We start from the raw sequence: 11,609 nt of genomic DNA, 5'->3' as shown, positions 1-11,609 counted from the left end.
GGAGGCCTCCTCCAGGGTGGGCTCAAACTGCCAACCTGTGTGTGTGTGTGTGTGTGTGTGTGTGTGTGTGTGTGCTATCCAGGCACCTGTGCGCCCCTGCCCAGCCACAGCACCGCAGGTTAAGAAGCTGAGGGCAGCCGCTGACCCAAAAGCATAGTATGACCACATCTACCCTCCCCATTCCAGTCCCGGAGCCCAGGAGGGGTCCCCTCAGTCAGGACCCAGGCAGCTTCACAGCCTCGCATGCCCGCACACACAGGGTTAACCCCAGATTGTCCCCCATCTCAATCCTGCTCCTGCTGCCTCTGCCCTCCTCCCCTCCCTCCTGCCGCTATTCTGGGACAATGGAGGCAGCAGGTGGCCCAGGCCTGTTCTCTCAGGATTTGAGAACAGCCTGCAAAGTTGCTCTTTCTAAGAGCAGATCATCCACGTGGAACATGCATGGGGAGGACAGCATGGCTCCCTCCCTCACCGGGTTGTGGGGGGACTCCCCACTCATCTAGAACCCCACAAGCTCCAGGAGCCCAGACAGACCCAGCTCAGAACCTGACTCTCTGTGTGACCACAGCTAACGGCCATCCCTCTCCGGGGCCCACAGTTTTCCCTGGAAAACAATCATCTAAGGTTCTGACATGCTCAGTAAATAATTCATAAACCCAGACTCTATAAAGAAGAATGTGGCATAAGGATTCCAGGAAGAGTCAACAACTTGCATCATGCAGATGACGCTACTTTCCTTGCTGAAAGTGAGGTGGTCATGAAACACTTGTTGCAGAAGATAAAAAACTATAGCCTTCGATATGGATGACGTGTCAACATTAAAAAAAGAAAGCTTCTTACCACACTGGCCCACTAGGCAACATCATGACTGATAAAGGATTGAAGTTGTCCATTATTTCATCTTACTTGGATCCATAATCAAGACCCTTAGTAACAGCAGTCAGGAGATCAGGAGACAAATCGCTTTGAGCCAGTTTTCTGTTAAAGAACTCTCCAAAATACTAAAGAGCAATGCCATCAGTTTAAAGCCTAAGGTGTGCCTGACTCAGGCCATGATCTTGACAATTGCTTCCTATGCTTCTGAGAGCTAGACAATGAATAAGGATGAGAGAAGAATTGACACCTGTGAGCAGTGGTGTTGGAGAAGAGTTCTGAATAGCCCAAGGACTACCAAAAGAATAAACAGATATATCTTAGAGAGGGTGCAACCAGAGTGCCCCTTGGAGGCAAAGCTCCATCCCTCACACTTTGTTTGAACATGTTACTAGAAGAGGTTATTCCTTGGAAAGGGGTATCATGCTTGGAAAGGAGGGTCAGCACAAGAGAGGAAGCCCCCCAAACAGGTGGACTGACACGATGACTGTAGCAACGGGCTCAAGGGTGTCAGAGATTGTAACAGTGACACGGGATAGGACAGGGCTCAGGTCTGTAGTTCATAGGGTCACTAGGAGTAGTACTTGAGTCAGTGGCATCTAACAACAACAAAGTTCTGACAAGCAGAGGGTCCCCTGGTCCTCCCTCCCTAGGTTACAGTTCCAAGCTGCCCAGTCAGACCCCCCCAAAGTTTAGGATCTCTCTTCACTCCTCCCCCACGTCACAATCCTACTATGACTCCAACTCCCAACATGGCTGGTCCATCTGTGACCTGCCCCCACTATGTGCCACCACATGTGAAATGTCATCACGGTCACTGTGAGTGACCCAATCCCAGTGGGCCTCGAAATGGCTTTATTACTGAGCACCTCCTGGGCTATCAGATTGTCCGTTTGTACCCGAGTTGATTTTCCAGAGGTTCTGGGGCTCCACTCTGAACCACCTCCCCAACTTTCTGAGGCCCAGAGGTCAGAGAAGAAGAGGGATGGCCTCCAGCACACCCACACTTCACGGCACAGGTATGCTGGCTTGTGTGTCCAGCAGGGACACAACATGACACATGGACACAGGGAGCACATACACACTGCACACATGTCCTCATGCTCATGCGTGTGGTCAAGGGCACTCCCCCCCACACACACACATTATACACCACATACACACACACACATTATACACCACATACACACACATTATACACCACATACACACACTATACACCACATACACACACATTACAACCACTGTTCACTGAACCCTTCCTTCCTTCACACCAAACTCTACGCTGTGTCCTTTACAAACACTGTATCTTCTCACTTCACCAAAGAAGACATTCAGACGGCAAACAAACACATGAAGAAATGTTCAAAATCCTTAGCTCTAAGAGAAATGCAAATCAAAACAACTATGAGATATCATCTCACCCCAGTAAGAATAGCAAAATTTAACAGAACAGCAAACAACAAATGTTGGTGAGGTTATGGAGAAACTGGAACCCTTATTCACTGTTGGTGGGAGTGTAAAATGGTGTAACCACTATAGAAGGCCGTATATGGCGCTTTCTCAAAAAGTTGCAAATAGAAATACCATTTGACCCAGCAATTCCACTACTGGGAATACCCCAAAGAGACCAGAACTGCCACTCAAGCAGATATATGAACACCCATGTTTATTGCTGAGTTGTTCACACTAGCAAAGAGTTGAAAACAGCCCAAGTGCCCATAAATAAACGAATGGATAGAGAAGCTGTGGTATATTCATACAATGGAATACTATGCAGCATTGAAAAACAAGGAATTAATGAAATATTATACAAAATGGGTGACCCTGGAGGACATTATGCTGAGTGAACTATCTCATAACAAAAGGACAAATACTGCATAGTGCCACTGTTGTGAAACAGGACTGACATTGGGGTTGAGGGGAGCCTAAGAAAAGAGAGGATAAATAACATGCAGTGCACTGAAACAGATGAGGGAGAGAATGGCTTAAAAGAAATATATGATTAGGAATTATTTGCATAAGTCCAGAATAAGGGCTGCATAGTAAAGTGAACAAGGGAGGGGGTGGGAATTGTATAAAAATGAAAGAATTTTTTTAAAAGATAAAAGTGAACTGGGGCGGGGGGTGGGAGGACAGGAAGGATATGTGTAATATTGAATGAATGGAAATCCAAGTTCCCCATAAACTTTCATTAAATCTTAATAACAAAAATAATCAGGAGAAAAATTTTTTTTAAAAAACCCACTGTATCTTTCATCCACATGTCAACCTGGGATGGAAATGGTTTATATCACATCTCTAAAATGGGCAAACAGATCAGAGAGATCAAGCAGCTCATTGAAGTTCACACAACCAGCAAGGACAGAAAAGGCCAATTTAGCTCCAGAGCCCACATCAATGGTGTTCCTCATTACCTTCCCTGCAAGGGCCATTATGACAGGCAGATCAAAGACTCTGCCCCAGTCTGGAATATTTTGGCTGCATGTAACAGAAAACCCAGCCAAGAGAAGCTTAAACAAATATAAGTTTAATTTTCTTACAGAATTAGAAGTTAGTGGACACAGTTGTGGACAATGATCTTGGCCTTTTCCTCATGATGGCAAAATCATTGCCTCAGATCCAGCCATTGCATCTACATTCAAATGGTGAAGATGGAATATGGAATGGTAAAATTATCCTGGAAGCCTTTCTATTGACTTTGATAGTTCACACAGGCCAGAGTTGGATCACATGGTAGCCCTTAACAGCAAGGAAGGCTGGGAGGGTGGGCAAAAGAATCGTCCTGATTGGCTGGGATCTACTGTGGTCCATTAGATGGGTCTTGGCATACTGAGGCTTCAGACAAAACTGAGTTAGGCAGGGACGGGAGTGGAGAGTACAAACAGTGGCTTCCACAGATCCTGGGCTCATCTTCACAGTACCCAGGTTCCCTCAGTGGATGGAGACGAGGCTGAGACAGTCAAGGAGAGGTGGACCCTGGCCTCTGGCGTGAAGCCCAGAGGAATGATCACAGAGTTTGCAGCAGGGCCTGGGCACCACCTACAGGTCCCTGTCATTCTCTGAGGGTTAGGACCTTCAGCTACAATACTCTCCCTAACTTGGTCCAGTTCAACCACTCAAAGCTGGCGGGAACCCAGTCCCTAGGGCCTCTCTGGCCTTCATCTGGATCATCTAGTCCCAGGGCTGCCCACCAGCTTCCCAGGGCCTGGGATGCCTCCAGTGGGGGCCACCATCCAGACCCTGAGCCAGCCACCAGCTGGAGGCTGCAGGGACTTCCAGGCAGAGCACTCGCCAGGGCCCACAGGGCTGCTTCAGGAAGAAGGGCAAACAAAGGCCTCAGCCAGCAGGTCAGGGGTCATTGGGCCACCAGCTGTGGACACCACGGCGTGTCTGGGAAGAGGAGGCAGTGGAGGGAGCGAAACCTGCGGAAAGACCAGACATGAGATGGGCACTTCACCCCTGACCATGCTCCGGGGGCTCCTAGGGGGACATATGACACAGAGAGGTCGACAGCGGGGTCTAGCCACCTCACGAATACTGACATTTGAGCTGAATAAAGTTTACAGAACACACTGGTTTTGCATTCAATCACTCACACTTATGTCTTATGGCATTGGTGACAACCTCCATAGTCTAACAGTCCGTTCCTGCTTGAGTCTCATGTAACAGCACTCTCCCCACTCCCTCTCTGTGACTCTCCTTTCTATGCATCTTTCTATCCTATCCTTTCCTGTCTTCTAAGTTTTACCCTTGGACAAATGCTGCCTTTTTGCTCTTGTATGATTGATTGTTCTAAAGAGTGTAAACTTCCCTGGAATTACTGTTCAACTTAGAGGCTAAGCTATAAGGTGTGGCAGAAAGCTGAGCCACAGGGCAGTGGGGAGTTTAGTGCCAGGCCCCAAGGGTGGCAAATAAGGGCCATAGTTTCAGGAGTTACACCATTCTCTATCAGACCAGTAAGACTGGCCATTTCACAATTTTGAATTTTTGTCACGGATTGAACAGCATCCCTCAAATACACATGTGTGGGATGGGGGTGGAGGGTGAAATGTAACCCTCCCTGATCCCATCAACAGCCCTGGTCAGACATCAGGGGAGTTTCCCTAGCACAGGACAAACAATGGCTTTTATCTCAATGAAACCCTTGGACATCAGGAAAGTGAAAAACGCCTGGAGGACTCCAGGGACCTACAGATGCCAAGAGACAAAGACTTTCTCCATAAGCAACAGAGAGAGGGCCTTCCCCAGAGATGGCACTTTGAATTTGGACTTCTAGCCTCCTGAACTACACAAGGGAATTCTGGTGGCCTAGTGGGTAAAGTGATCGAAGGGCCATAGCCATGGTCTTTTCAGTCACTTGCTATGTATCTGAGAACTGGACGATGAATAAGGATGACAGAAGAATTGATGCCTTTGAGCTGTGGTGTTGGAGAAGAGCACTGAACATCCCATGGACTGCCAAGAGAACGAACAACTATATCATGGAAGAGGGTGCACCCACCGTGCTCTTTGGAGACAAAGATGATGAGGCTTTGCCTCATATACTTTGAGTATGTTGCTGTTGTTGTTGTTGTTAAGTGCTGTCAAGTCATAGACGACTCATAACAACCCTGTGAACAAAAGATCTGAACCCTGTTCTGTCCTGCTCCATCCTCACACTTCCTGACACACAATCACTCATTGCAGCAGTCACCGTGTCAATACATTTGATTGAGGGTCTTCCTCTCCTTCACCGATTCTCCACCCTTCCCAGCATCATGTCCTTCTCCATGGAATAGCCCGTCCTAGCAACATGTCCTAAGTATGTGAAGCAAAGCCTCATCAAGCTTGCCTCCAAAAAACACTCCAGCTGCACCCTCTCCAAGATATATTTGTTTGTTCTTTGGGCCGTCCATGGGATGTTCAGTGCTCTTCTCCAAAATCACAGCTCAAAGGCATCAATTCTTCTATTGGGCTGTTAAACATTGGTATACTTTCCCACAATGGCCTGCACTCACCCTTCATGACCCATGTCTGTTATCTGGTGGTGGTGGTGGTGGTGGTGGTGTGTGCTGTGGATAGATACCATCTAGAACAATCCTTTTCTGCTCTCCTGTATCATGACAGTGTCCTGGGCTCCTCAGCCCCCTGCACCTTCTCTGGACAAGTCACTACCACTCACTTCATCCCCTCCCCCTCCACTGCCCCCATGACTTCCCATCCTCCTCCTCATGGGGGAAGAAATAGAAATAGAGGGATCCCGGCAGACTCAGGGTGTCCAGAGACAGGCCACACTGTCGTGTAAGGAGAAACTCCCACAGCTGGTGGCATGCAAGCTAATACCAGCCCACAGCTTGGTAGAGCTGCTGGGAGGGGATCAAGCCTCAATTCTAGACCTGGGCTGTTGAGCCCTGAATCCCCCCTATTCCTCATTCCAACCCCACCCAAAGCACAAGCCACACAGGGCTGGTGCAGTGGGTCACGGGCTGAGTGCTACGATGCCTCTATACTAATTAGGGGCTGTGTTCAACAGCCCTCAATCCCTCGCTGGCACATTTGGAACAGAAATGGAATGCTCCTGGGTAACCCTTAGCCCCCATTCCATCTCTACCTACTTGGAAGAATTGTTGATGAGTATTGAAAAAAAAGAGAGTAAGTCTAAAAAAAGATCTCCCTCCCACCAGGGCCTGAAGTTCCACCATCAGCACGTTGACAGTTCTGCCTTCCAGCAGGTCTTGAAGAATCCCAGAGATTCAGGGTTACACGGGGGGAAACTGAGGCCCACCAAGGACAAAGCACCTGCTCAAGGTCACATGGCAAGTCAGCGGCAGAGCGGAACTGAGATCTACTCTCAACACCCCCAGCTCCCCCATCCTGGGTGTCTGAGTTCAGGCCCCTGCCATGTCCCTTATTCCATAGACTCAGTCTCCCAGGCTCACCTGGATGGGTCCTCCTCGGGAGGGAAAGGGCCCTGCAGCTTAATGACGTTGAGTTTCCCTTCAAAGACACCATAGCTGAGGGTGACCTGGACAGAGAGAAGAGGGTGAATGTTGGCGGGCCCCCAGGATCTCCACTAGGGGGCAGCATTTGGCAGGAGCCGAGAAGGTCCCCAAGGCACAAATGGTCCCTCCGCTCACAGTCGACCTTGGTGACTCAAATTTCACCAGAAACAAGAGGTGCTTCGCCAGAAGCCTGCCCACTGGTGGTTTCCAGCTCATGGGGTCCATTCATGGCCATAATCCCATTGTTAGGTGCTGTCTAGTGGAGCCCAGTTCGTTGTGACCCTGTCAACAACAGATCTGAACCTTGTCCTATCCTGTGCCATCCTCACAATCTCCGACCGCTCAAGCCCATTGCTGCAGTCACTGTGTCAATCCACCTGGTCAAGGGTCTTCCTCTCTTTCAGGGTCCCCTCACCTTTCTAAGTATGGCATCCCTCTCCAAGGAATAGCCTTTCCTAGTAACATCCCCAAAGTATGTGAGACAAAGCTTCTCTATCCTTGCCTCCAAGGAGCAATCTGGATATACCTTCTCAAAGACATATCTGTTTATTCGTGGGATGGATATTCAGTACTCTTCCCCACCACCACAGTTCAAAGGCATCAATTCTTCTTCTGTCATCATCCTTATTCATGTCCGGCTCTCAGAGGCATAGCAAGTGATGGGAAAGACCATGGTCTGATCAGGAGCACCTTAGTCTTCAAACTGACATCATTGCTCCTCAGTACTAAGGAGAGGTCCCTGATAGCCGACTTGCCCAATGCAATACATCTCCTGATCTCAGAGGCATAGCAAGTGATGGGAAAGACCATGGTCTGAATCAGGAGCACCTTAGTCTTCAAACTGACATCATTGCTCCTCAGTACTAAGGAGAGGTCCCTGAGAGCTGACTTGCCCAATACAATATGTCTCCTGATCTCCTGACTGCTGATGCCAAAAATGTTATTGTGGATCTAAGTAACATGTAGTCTTTCTCCATCTATCATGGTATTGCTTATAGGTCCAGTGGTTGAGATTTTTATCTTCTTGATGTTGATATGTAATTCCATTCATTTCCCCAGAGTTCAGTTTACATGGGAGGCTGGGACAACATTCACCTGACAGATAAGGAAACTGAGGCTCATAGCGGTCAAGTAAGAACTTACCTTCTCAGAAAGTTACATACCTGAACTAGATAGAGCTGACGTTTTTCTACAAGTCCCTGAGGGCTTTATCAAACCCATCTCCGCCCTCAGCCTCAGAGCCCTGCTCCATGCTGAGGGGTGGGAGTCTAACCTCTAATAAGGAAAAAGAGATTGAAGACCACTTTGCAGAGGCCACTGAGCAGGGTTCAAATCCTTCCCTTCCCTGTATTAGCTTTGTGTCATGGTTAGTTCAGTTACCTGGGTCTCAGTTTCTTCATCTGTAAAATGGGAATAAAGTTAGTACCAACCTCATGTGAACACTGTCAGGAACCAGAATTGGAGAGAGTCAGGCCCCTACCATGGGAAACTAGAGAATGGGTGACCAGAAACCCTAACTGTTGGAGAGGCCCGATTTGGGCTTCCCAGCATCTGCCCCATTCCTGCCTGAAACCCCTCACTCCATGGTCCTAACAGGACCAAGCTGCACCAAAGTCCCAGGTCTGGTCAATCAACACTGATTCTGGGTGCTGTGGAGAGCAGGTCATGTGACACGTGACACAGTGGGGCCATCAGACCTAGCAGCACCAGGCCTGGGGTCCTTCCCACAGGTAAGGGAGAAACATAGATCTACTGAACTTGTCTCAGGAGGGGTGACCTTCCTGGAAGCAAGGCCAGCTTGGAGGCGAGCACAGAGAAGAGGAGGCAGCGCCCCGGTTGCCACCCCAGCACCCAGACCCAGCTGACCAGAAAGTCAAGCCTTTAGCTCAATGTGAAAGCAGACAAACTTCCTTTTTGTTGAAGCGTCTGTGTTGAGTTTCTATAACTTGGAAACAAAAGGGGTTCTGACTCACACAATCGGGGAGCAGGGCTCAGGGGCCTCCCTAGTCAGCGCCATCGAAGGGTCTGTGGTTGTTGGTAGTTTTGCTGTTGAGTCAAATCTGACTCATCGCTGCCTGTCTAGCAGGTTTTCAGAAGCTATAAATCACATTGGGAGGAGACTGTCCATCTTCCTCTCACGAAGCAGCTGGTGGGTTCGAGCCAGGTGCCCTGGAGTTGGCAGTGCAGTTCATTACCTCTAAGCCACCAGAGCTCCGTTCTTTGGGCTACAACCCATTAACTAGTGTTTCATCTGTAGGGCAGACCATTTTAACCCATAGACACCTGCCAGGTGGTGGTGGGTTGGAACCCCACTCTTATCCACACCAAACAATAAGCTCGAGGGTCTCCATTCAAGACAGGTTCCCAAGTCACACAGGATTCTGGTGAAAAGCAGGGAGCAGTGGACGGGTGTGTGTTAACGGAGGAGGAACTACCCACAGGAAAAGTCAAGACAGGATGGACCTGGGCCCTTAGAGGGATGTGGGAGGGTGGGCACTGTCCTGCATCTTATAAAGCATGTGGGAAGACAAACTTCCTCTGTATGTGGGTCCTTCCAGCTGGAATATGGAGCTCAAATCAAAGAATCTTGGCATCACAGATGCTGGAGCCCTTGTGGGGTAAAACTGGAGGGGACTGAGTTACCCTGAGCCTCAGTTTCCCCATCCACAAGGGAGGGCCTAGACTTCATAGTTTAGACTCCCAGGTTAGTTTCAGACACCAGGAGAAAGGGACAGAAAAGACTCTCATGTCCCTTGGGGGGACCTGCCTCACAGCCCCCGCATCCTCATCTCTGCCAGGCTCACCTGCTCCCGAAGCTGAGTGGTCCCCAGGAGCTGCAGGGTCTCCAAGTGGGAGTGGAAGAGGGGGCTGGGCTGCAAGCGACCACCCAGCTTGCACTCGATGATGTAGCCCACCGTGCAGTCATCAGGCAGCTGGATGAGGGCAGACGTGTCCACGAAGCGGGAGCCGCTGAGAAACATGGGAGGCACGGTCACTGGTGCAGGCCCTTGAGTCCCACGGCCCTTCCCGCACCCAGCAAGCCCTCCCAGGGAGAGCTGGTTCTAACCAGAAGACTGGTTCTAACCCCTGTCTCCTGAGTACTGCTTGGCCTGGGGCAAGTCAAGGACCACAGGAGTGTCAATCCCGTCATCTGTGAAACGGGATGAAGCTGGCCTGGCTTCACAGTGATGTGTGGGCCAAACAGAAGCACAACGGTGATGCCCTGAGAAATAGCTGAGGAGCGTGGCACATTCTTTTCTTCTCACACTTTGTTGGGGTTTTTTTGTTTGTTTGGTTTGGTTTTGGTCCCCCACCCTTTTCCTTTTCTTTCACTGTGTCATTGCTGAGCATCTATGATGCTGAGGGCTGAGGCTACAGAGAAGGGATGAAGAAGAGAGATGATTGGGTGAAGGGAAGGGAGTATCTGATAAAGGGCTGATCGCTGGGTTTAAGTGCCGTTGAGTGGGCATCATCAACTCCTACAGACACTATGACCAACAGAACCAATCCCGGCCCTCTCCTGCTCCGTCCCTGTCATCTCTGACACACTGGAGCCCATTGCTGCAGTCACCGTATCAGTCCAGCTCATTGAGAGTCTTCCTCTTCTCTTCTGCTGACTCTACACCTCTCCATGCATGATATCCCTTTCCAAGGACCAGCCCCTCTTAACGACAAGGGCTGATCAGACATTAAAATAGATTCATTTCATAGTTGATGATAATTAAAATCTTGATCTGTGCAATGGAACTGGAAGATACTCTGCTGAGAAAAATGTCACTCATGAAAGGACAAATACTGTATGAACTCACTTATAGCAAAGGGCACTCAAAAGTCACTGCCACTGAGTCAGAGCTGAGGACAGACCAGCCTCCAGCAGGGTTTTCCTAGATGGTACTTCACACCGGAGGAAATAGCTTACCTTTTCCCCTCAGGGTGACTGGCGGGTTCAAATTACCCTTGAGACATGGCCTTTGTGTCAGCAGCACAACTCTCTACTGATTAGGCCACCAGAGCTCTTGCCAGAAGACAAGAAAACACAAACAAAGAGATCAGAATTCCTTAGTGGTTAGGGCAAGGCTCAGGTCAGCTGTTCATAGAGTCACCAGGGACCGTAGTTGACGTCCAGAGAGGGAGAGGGGAAATGGGGGTTAATGATCATAGGGAGGGGCATGAATTGATGAAGGGTAGGGCTGCACAGATGATGATTGTAACTGCAGTCAATAAGTCATGCACCTGATAAAAGCTAAACAGAAGTTGTGTGCTCAATGTTGTCACAATAACAATGACAGAGACTAACAGCGGAGACTGCTTATAGACAACCAAACACCTCACAGGATTTGGCTCCTTGAATTGGAGACTTAGGGTCGTGGTTTCGTGGGACATCCTAGTTAATTGGCCTAATAATGTGTTTAGGGCTTCTGTTTGGTTTCTCATTTTATTATGTAGTAGCTGGGGTCTTCAAAGTTTTCAGGCAGCCATCAAGGCACAATTGGTCTCTGTTCACTCAGAGCAGCAGAAAGGCAAGTCAGGGCTGGAAGGAGGACATGGAATGTGTGGCTTCCAGGAACAACTGCTTCCTTTCGTGAGACCAGAAGAACTGGAGGGTGCCCGACACCGTTACTGAACATTCTGGTCAAAATGAAAGAATCTTCATCAAAATGGTGCAACCCCTGTGGAAAGCAGTATGGCGCTTTCTCAAAAAGTTGCAAATAGAGATACCATTTGACCCAGCAATTCCACTACTGGGAATAT

At 49.1% G+C, this 11,609-nt stretch overlaps 1 protein-coding gene across 2 annotated transcripts in view; it reads right to left on the bottom strand.

Annotated features, from left to right (window-relative positions):
- Nucleotides 1-4,231: 4,231 nt before the first annotated feature.
- MFNG (MFNG O-fucosylpeptide 3-beta-N-acetylglucosaminyltransferase) overlaps nucleotides 4,232-11,609 on the bottom strand; it is a 26,668-nt gene continuing 19,290 nt past the window's right edge. For both annotated transcript variants that reach the window (XM_006890144.1, XM_006890143.1), the window contains 3 exons: nucleotides 9,662-9,827; nucleotides 6,795-6,880; nucleotides 4,232-4,298 (listed from right to left, as the gene is read on the bottom strand). In XM_006890144.1, coding sequence (XP_006890206.1) covers nucleotides 4,232-4,298; nucleotides 6,795-6,880; nucleotides 9,662-9,827 — 319 coding nt within the window. The remainder of the gene's footprint in view (nucleotides 4,299-6,794; nucleotides 6,881-9,661; nucleotides 9,828-11,609) is intronic.

This window comes from Elephantulus edwardii, unplaced genomic scaffold, assembly GCF_000299155.1.
Source record: "Elephantulus edwardii isolate Elephantulus edwardi_28Jun2011 unplaced genomic scaffold, EleEdw1.0 scaffold00086, whole genome shotgun sequence".
Classification (NCBI taxonomy): Eukaryota; Metazoa; Chordata; class Mammalia; order Macroscelidea; family Macroscelididae; genus Elephantulus; species Elephantulus edwardii.
The sequence above is the reverse complement of the archived record's forward strand: the minus strand, read 5'-3'. Positions and strand labels throughout refer to the sequence as shown.